Consider the following 8,471-nt stretch of genomic DNA (forward strand, 5'->3'; position numbering starts at 1 on the left):
CTTTCCAGTATATTTTTTAATGGTCCAGTATCTTACCCAATTTTTCTCTTAAAGTCTAGTTTGGACAGTTACACAGCAGATCACCTTTATTTTGACAACCTGGGGTGATTTCTAAGTCAGATAAGATAAATAATATTGATGTTCACATTCAAAATCTATTTTTGTTTGGCAGTGGAAGAGAAAAAACAAACTTTGTTTCAGCTTATTCAGATTAGGTCTACTGCTATTTCACAACGGTGACACCAGGCAAGTGAAATTATATAGTTATGAATGATATGGCAAAATATCACCAAGTCGTAAAACAGAAGTTGTGATGCGAACACATAGGATCATTTGGATCCACCATTAGCTTTAGCTTCAATTAACAGTCGTCCATCAAAATAGGTGTTGACTTGATAGAAGCTTTTTGGGGAGAATCAACATTAAACTGACTCAGACTGCAGTAAAACAACACAATTTACTCAGAGATTCTCCTACTGGCACATAGGACAAGTTTCCTATGTGCCAGTGCTAATTACACAGTGTGATGATTTACAATGGAGAGCAGTAAATCAACATGAAACTGAGCTTTGTTATTTTGTGGAGCTTCTTTAACATTTTTCCCAATTTTGAGACTCTGGGGCGTCAAAGAAACCTTTTTAAGCTTCAGGAATGTTGATGCATCTGCTACTTTGAAATCCTTGAGAAAGAATTCAACCAAGCCTGCTGTAACATCCTGTTATTTTTTTAGGCTCCATTTTCATGTTCATTGTGGACAATATCCTTTTCAAAAAAACAATTACCAGAAAGGTAAAAAAAAGAGGGATTTTAAAAAGTAGTAGATTCTTCAGTGACTGAAAAAAAATTAATAAGGATGATTTGTTCATAAGATGCTCCTAAAAGTGTAAAAATAGCAAATTTGTCTTCTAAACAGATAAGCTAAAAGATTTGAGGATGAAATTTCTATTATGAAAAGCTTATTCCACCTGTGACATTGCTGCGTCAAGTAACAGTTTCCTGTTTAGTTTTTTACAGTCTTCTCCTCGTTACCCAATAAATTATCACAGTACCAAGAACGCGTGTCACACGCACATACAGCCCTTTACTGAGGCCTTTTAAGGGTGTTTGGATTGTCCTGCTCAGTCTTTCGTCACAGACATCCAGCCCTCCCTCCGTCTCCTCCGCTGAGCGTCACTCCGTCACGTCAGGGGTCAGAGGGGTCCATTTACAGAGCGTCCTGTCCTGTTGCTTCGGGGAAAGCGGTGGACTTTGAGGTGTTTTGACAGGTGATCGCTGCGAGCAAACTTCTTCTCGCAGACGATGCATTGGTACGGCTTCACACCGGAGTGGGAGCGGCGGTGCCTTGACAGCTCATCGGACCGGGAGAACCTGCGGCGAAGAAACCAACGAATGAGATCCACCACATTTTATCAAGAGAAAAATTACATATTTGTACATTTTTTCCAAATTAAATCTGACCAAAAGTGTTAAAACATTTAAAGTACTTTAAAGTGGACAAAAACAAACCTAATCTTTGGTAACAAAAGAAGTCTTTCCTGAAAAGAAAGTATTGAATTAAGTCACGTTTCCCAATAAGATAAAAAAAGTTGTGTCTGTTTAGATGAGGGTAATCTGAGAGGTGTAATACTTTGCATGCAACGTCTCTGTGAAGTCAAAGAGCCATCCCATATTTAGCTCAACACATGAGCACGGTTAACCTGGGCCAGGTCTATTCCTGTCCTGATCTGCCGTGGTCACTACGGGCTCCAGCCAGCTCAGCTGCTCTGACAGTGAAGGGTTAAGTGGATGACAGAGTAGTGCCTCTACACACTACATGTGTATCTGTATACGTTAGTGAAGCTGTTAAGATCAAATTAATCTGTAACAAAGATCAGTTTCACAGTGGCCGCAGCCTGCTTTAGACATGAAGGTGATAATTTACAGAGATGTAAAAACATCATTCGCGGTTACGTTTGCCTATTTGCACTCCAGACATGCATACCACAAATGGCGTACTCATTACTTGAAAGGCCCATGCCTAAAAGAAGAGAAAATCCTGAAAAAAACATCAAAAATCTATGTAGCTTACGTTATTATGTCTTACCTTTCTCATCTTATCTGACATACAGTCAATATACAAACAATCAGGTCAGTGTTGTGCTCAAGGTCAGTCTGTAACAACATGTTTTGAAGTTGCAGCTATGCCTTGGATGTCACGACATTGGAACATATGTCATCTTTTGTAAATAACAGACCGGTATAACCTTTCTACACATCTGGTGCTACAATTGGTTTGCCATCCAAACCATCTAACGCAAATATTTAGTCATTTCAAAAGGTTTCGTCAGGTAAGCATCACAACTGAGACGTCAATTTGATTCAAATCGATTGATTCTACTGCGTAGCTCAAATGTTGCAAAAAATAGTAAAGAATAACACCCCTTAATCTCATGCTACCTTATGCAGATGCTCAGTCTGCGCCGACAGAGGTTTAATCATTGTTTATGCTGAAAGTTTAGACTGTATTCTACTAATTTCTGATTAAGTCAGCAAATGCTCTAGTCATCTGACCACCTGACATTTATCCTTCATAATCATATAAATTGACACTGTAAGTTCATAGCAAATGTAATGTAGTTCTTCCTTCTCTTGGGATGAATTTTAAGCCACTCATCCTTTATAAAGGGTGAACCAAAAGCATTTACTTCAAAGATGTGGCATGACTTGATGCTCTACAAATTGGCTTTCATTGTTTCAATTTTAAACCCATCTAGCAAATATTTATCATTTTACTGCTATACGAATTGAGATAGCAAACAGTGTAACAGCAGCTTAACACCAAATGCCCAAAGCAGTCAACGTGATGCTAGGTAGAGTAAATGTTTCATTTGTATCTTGCTTCTGTGATATTGGAAAGAAATAAAAATATATTCATATATTTAGCAACTTCTAGGCAAAACCAAGCATACACAGCATCATTCATACGCAAATTTTAATTTTGTTTTTTGCCACAAAGCCAACAGAAATATTAAAATAAGAATAAAGAATTTGACAAACATTGCATAAAATCAAATATAATTATCAAATTTAATTTTAGATCCCAAGCTGATCAAAAGTTTCTGTAAACAATTATTTTACTCACTCTAGATTTAAAGGCAACAGTTTCTGTTCTCAGGTTTTCAGGGAGTTTGTTTCACATTCTAGGAACATAAAAAGCTAATCTGACCTTGTTCAGCTCTGGTCCTGGGAACCGGACCAGAGTAAGCAGGTCTCCAAAAACCTCAAGGGTGGTTTATATTTGACAAGTAATTTAAAAGTGTGTTTCAGCCCAAGACTGTTTAGTGCTTCATAGAGCAATACCAAACTCTTAAAGTTGATCCTTTTACAAAGTGAATAACTGGAATAAACATCCCAAAACAGGACAAAGCCATTAGCTTTTACACTCCTTTTACACTCTTAAACCAAATTAGTTAATATTACTAGAGAATTGAATAGAAATCAATTGCCTTAAACCATCCTGGTTTTTACGCAATGATTCATTTAATTTAGTTAACTTAGAACCTCGGAGCAGAGTTAACACAGCAGGAGCCCCAGTGAGCTTCACGCTTCTGTTTTTAACTCCCAGGTTTCATATTCAACTGAACAGAGACTCTGTCAGAGCTCAACAGGCTGGATTTAAATTAAAAGCACGTTGAAGTTTGGTCAATAATAGCTCATTAATAGAGTTATGTCTGTCTTGCTAATGTAAAATGATTTGCTAAAACCTGAATGAAAATGTTACAAGTTTTATGAATTTGTCAGTAAATCTCTGTGAGTGTTTTAATTTTTTAATATTACAGATAGCTAGCAACATTTAAAAAGCAGCTTGTTCAACAAAAAGCAATGGTAATGGCGCCCAAGTTGTGATTTACAGTAGTAAATAACTGATTTACACTAGTAAATCACAACTTGGACAGTTTATAGTTGTTTCAAACTCAATACAGTCCACCCTGGAAGTCTTTACCAACATAAAACATTATTTTTGACAGACTTGTAATAACTTGACCGGCTACTGACATACAGAATACAATATTTGTTAAAATGTTTTTTATAATTAAGTTATTGGTCCAAAGTTTTTCCATACTCTATCAGAACCCATTACACACACCAAATGTCCAAAACGTAGTACAGTTAACTGCCTTTCTAATTTTACCCAATTTGCAGTCTAGCACTGATAAATACAGCGCTGCCCTATGGTCGTAAGTCAACAAAGTAAATGTTGTGTTCCACTAATGAACTTAAGTGATCCTGGTAGTGGGAGCACAGCTAGTCACTCTTGTTTTACCGTATGTTGGTTCCCACAACCTCCCAAAACAAACAGACTGGGTGTCACAAGACGTTCTTTATGTCCAAAGGCAAGAGAAGTGTGTTGATAATATGATTTTGTTTTAAAATCCATAAAGTCATGGAACTGACTGTTGATAGAGAAATAACACGTGGAGCTTTATATTCAACCCTTTGACACCCAACATATACTTTGAGACCTTCTTCTAAATCCTGCTGTATCCAATCATATCCATGTGTTTTATCCTCTGGTAGAAGATATCACCCAAGATATCTACGGAGCATTAACGCCTGACCAACCATAGCATGATTGGTTGCAGACGTCCTACAATCTGGAATGACACACAACTGAGAGTTTTTCATTTTTCTGAAAGAATCAATGACATGATGTTTGGTTTGCATGTCAACAGAAAGCAGCACACCTTGTGTCAGTGTAATCCTGATTAATAACTCAGGATTGTTAGCAACATACATAACAATGTGCCAACGCTTCAATTCCTGTTGAGAACAGAAATAAACCCACCCAGACTATCCGTCATTGTTGTGCCATTGATGAAGTTTTGCTTCTCGTTAAAGTTCCTGTCCAACAAAACTGTGGTAGTAGTTTTTTTGAAACCAAATAGTTGGTTAGTTCCTGCTTTCTGATGTAACATATTTATTTAGTTGAAGCAATGTCCAGTTTTCCCTTTTTTTCCATTTTTATCTTGATTTCAGAATTTAAATTCAGTGACTATAATTAATAACTATTACTAAAACAATTAGAGATGGGCACATGTCCGCTAACTTGTTAAAAGTGGAACAAATTTTTCAATTAGCACTTTAACATTTTTGCTAACTTTGAAAACATTTAGCGCTCTTAGCTTACCCTAAACATATTTTTCTAGACACAATCTAAAGAGCAAGTTTTCCTTGGCTGTTTTGTAAATTTTGTAAATGATTATCGACTGTTCAGAATTCGAGTCACTAGAGTTTTAAATCCATGCTCTTATTTTGAAATGGGTTAAGACAGGTTATGCAGCAATTCTATATCCTCTCCTTATGTTCTCCACCTGTGATGAGATGCAGACAATGATGTTTATTCTGTACCCAGAATGCATCACTATAGAACAAGATCTTGTATCTCATTAGTAAGCAGTTTAAAATCTACTGATGTCCTCGGTGCTTTCCGACTAAAGCCATACCACGGTCAATTAGGCAACAGAGTTAGCAGTACTCAACAATTATAAAACTGAGACCATGAGTGAAAGGTCTGTTCCAAAGAATCACTTCCCGAAGCGCCAACCATTCATGTCGGTTTACTATAACAAATTAGACCCTGTTGAGTGATGATCTATGTTGTAATGTGCCATTGGCACATAGTGAATATAAACATAGATTAATTTAGTGCTTTAGAATTAGCTCAAACTAAATACTGTGTTGACTTAGCACTTTAGCATTAAACTAATGTTTATGATTTTTGCTTTAACAATTAAATTTTTGGTTAGTGATGCTTACCACTGTAAATAATATAAGCAGAGTATCTCTGTTTTAACATAGTCTTAATAATATAATATTCTACCTGCTGAAAAGGAAGGTCAGGCATTATAACCCATTTATTGAGAATGTATGGCAAGATCTAAAAAGTTTTGTTTATTTTACTTTAGGCAACTTTTTGGGATTTGACGTCCCAATGACAATATTATGATATAATACCTAATCAATATTGCACATCCCTATTTAAATCAAACCCAAAGTTACTAAAGTAGGTGTTTTCTACCACAGGCGATAAATCTGGAAGAAAGCAACAAGCTCAGGTCTTTACTTTGATGAAAATCAAAGGTTTTCCTGTAAACTCTGTACTCTAAGTGGCTCTACATTTGCCAATGGTAAGCTTTGGCTGACGCATATACAGACATTAAACCCTGGAGCGGTGCACAACCAACTTCAAGCAGGGGCACGAGGGAAACCATGTGCAGCTCCTTGACATACTGGCACTAGGCCTGAATCCAAGTATAACCTGCTACATCAGGAGAGAGAGGGTGGCGCATTTCAGCAAGCATGAAAAACTCATATGTTTCTCATTTTTAATTTGACTCACCAACAGTTTCCTTTGACATAATTCATTATCCCATGTTTATGATGGAGGTTTCTGAGCTCTGTAATCTCTACATTTCAGGGATTGTGACCAAGGTCAGGGAGTTTATGGCTGCATGGGTGGAGGGCACTTCTGTTGATCGTCTAAAAGTGTTTTTCACTTTTGATTGTGGGTTGGAGTCCTGGAGGCAGCTTGGCGTGACTGCTGCACAACACATAGTACACATATCAGTGTTGGTGCTGTGGGAAACACATGTGCAGGCTTTGTCCCAGCTTGTTCTTAAAGTCAACTTTGCAGCTACAAGAACATAAAAGCAGCGCCGAAGGTGGGGCAGTCAGGTTGGTTACAGATGCATTGCAGCCGGTATTCGTACAGTACACAGTTTGCTGCGTCATCTTCACTTTTTGATACAGAATAAGATCTCTCCTCTCGTTTTGCCTCTTGCTTTTGCTCCGAGAGTCCAAATGAATTGCTAAATCAAACTGTAACACATCTGTCATCACCTCAGATTGTAGTGTTGTGATCGCAGATTAATCAGTTATCAAAGACAACAAGCCACAAACCTGATGATAGATGACAAGTACACACAGGCCGCAGTGTTGCTACAGCAAACTCTGCTTCAATGCCTAGCCGCTGAGAACGAATCAGTGCCTACAAGCAGGTGGGAACTGGAAATACTGCAAGCTCATGGAAGTTGTATGTGAACCAGTCCAATAGCCCTACTAACAGCAAGGCAGATTGAGACAGCAAAATGTAAAAAAAAAAAAAAAAGGTAAAGAGTTTGGTGAAAAGAGAAATACAGCTTTGACTGAGTAACCTGTTGGCCTGCAGCCAGTGAAATACCACCTCTCTCTACTTCAGAGGGGCCAACACACGGAGCTCTTCTAAAGTTACAGAGGGTAAGGGGTGGCTGCCTCACTGGTTTATGTCCATTTCCTCGTCCAGCAGGAAACTGGCAGTGAAGGGGCAACTTTATAATACAGTAAATTGTTGTAGTCACACACACGCACGCACGCACGCACGCACGCACGCACGCAAAAAGACTGTGCAGGTGCCATTTTTAGTGCACTGAAGGTTCCCAAAAGGAACAGAGACCTTAATGTCTGAAATACATAAAACTACATGATGTTTGGCCAAAAATATACTATTTTTCTTACATAAGTTTTGGAAATGTATTTGTTTTAAATTAGATTGGAGTGCAGACCATTGATATGTAAACTTTTCCACATTTTGGAATGGATTTTGGGGGGATTTTGTGTGAGAGAACAGAACAATGTAATGTTGTGTGAGAGAACAGAACAATGTAATGTTCTGCATTGGGAAGTGGAAGGAGAACACCACAAAGATTTTTGAAAAAATGCTTACAAGCATAGCAGGCATAAAAATTCAACCCCACTTGGTCCAATATAATTCAATGTTACCAATTACCTTTACAAATACTAAAACCCAAGTGTTTGGATTTTGGAGTCGGACCCCCTCTGATTTAATGTAATTGCATCGAGTCACTCAATGTGCAGCTATCTCTGCTCCTGCTCTAGAATTTGCAATAGTTGATTGCATTGATGTGTTAACTTTGTAGCAATCCCTCATACTGAACATGCATTTAGATGGACAGAGGAAAGAAAACCCCCAGAGAAACAGACCACCAGCAAAACACAACTCTGGATCCAGACACAGAAACACGAGTCCAGGAGGGCTTTCTATGTCAAAGAAAAGTTGCATAATGGATAATCCATCAACTGACAGTGGAAAGAGTATGACACAACTGCAAACATACTGAGACATGGTTGTCCATTTAAACAGACAGGCAGGGATAATCACAAGTGGAGATGTCCTTTTTTCTCTAGACTAAAAAAAGTACCCTTCTGAAATGATTTTTTTTAAACCATGTATAGTGTGTAGTTCATGGTAGCATTTGTGATTTAAAAGCCTATGTTTCCAGTACACTACACTTTTGCTATTTTTCTCCACAATATAAGAGAGCACTTAAAATGTATCCTTGTTTTACATAGATTTTTCTTCCTAGGTGGACAGTCTAATATCTGCATTGGACAGCATATGGTTATGAATTAAAATTTATATATATATATATATA

At 37.6% G+C, this 8,471-nt stretch overlaps 1 protein-coding gene across 1 annotated transcript in view; it reads right to left on the reverse strand.

Moving 5' to 3' along the window:
* Window positions 1-438: 438 nt before the first annotated feature.
* LOC103466871 (Krueppel-like factor 15) overlaps window positions 439-8,471 on the reverse strand; it is a 13,908-nt gene continuing 5,875 nt past the window's right edge. The window contains exon 3 of the mRNA XM_008412759.2: window positions 439-1,368. Within this exon, the coding sequence (XP_008410981.1) occupies window positions 1,191-1,368 (178 nt within the window). The 3' untranslated portion in view covers window positions 439-1,190. The remainder of the gene's footprint in view (window positions 1,369-8,471) is intronic.

This window comes from Poecilia reticulata, linkage group LG7, assembly GCF_000633615.1.
Source record: "Poecilia reticulata strain Guanapo linkage group LG7, Guppy_female_1.0+MT, whole genome shotgun sequence".
Lineage (NCBI taxonomy): Eukaryota > Metazoa > Chordata > Actinopteri > Cyprinodontiformes > Poeciliidae > Poecilia > Poecilia reticulata.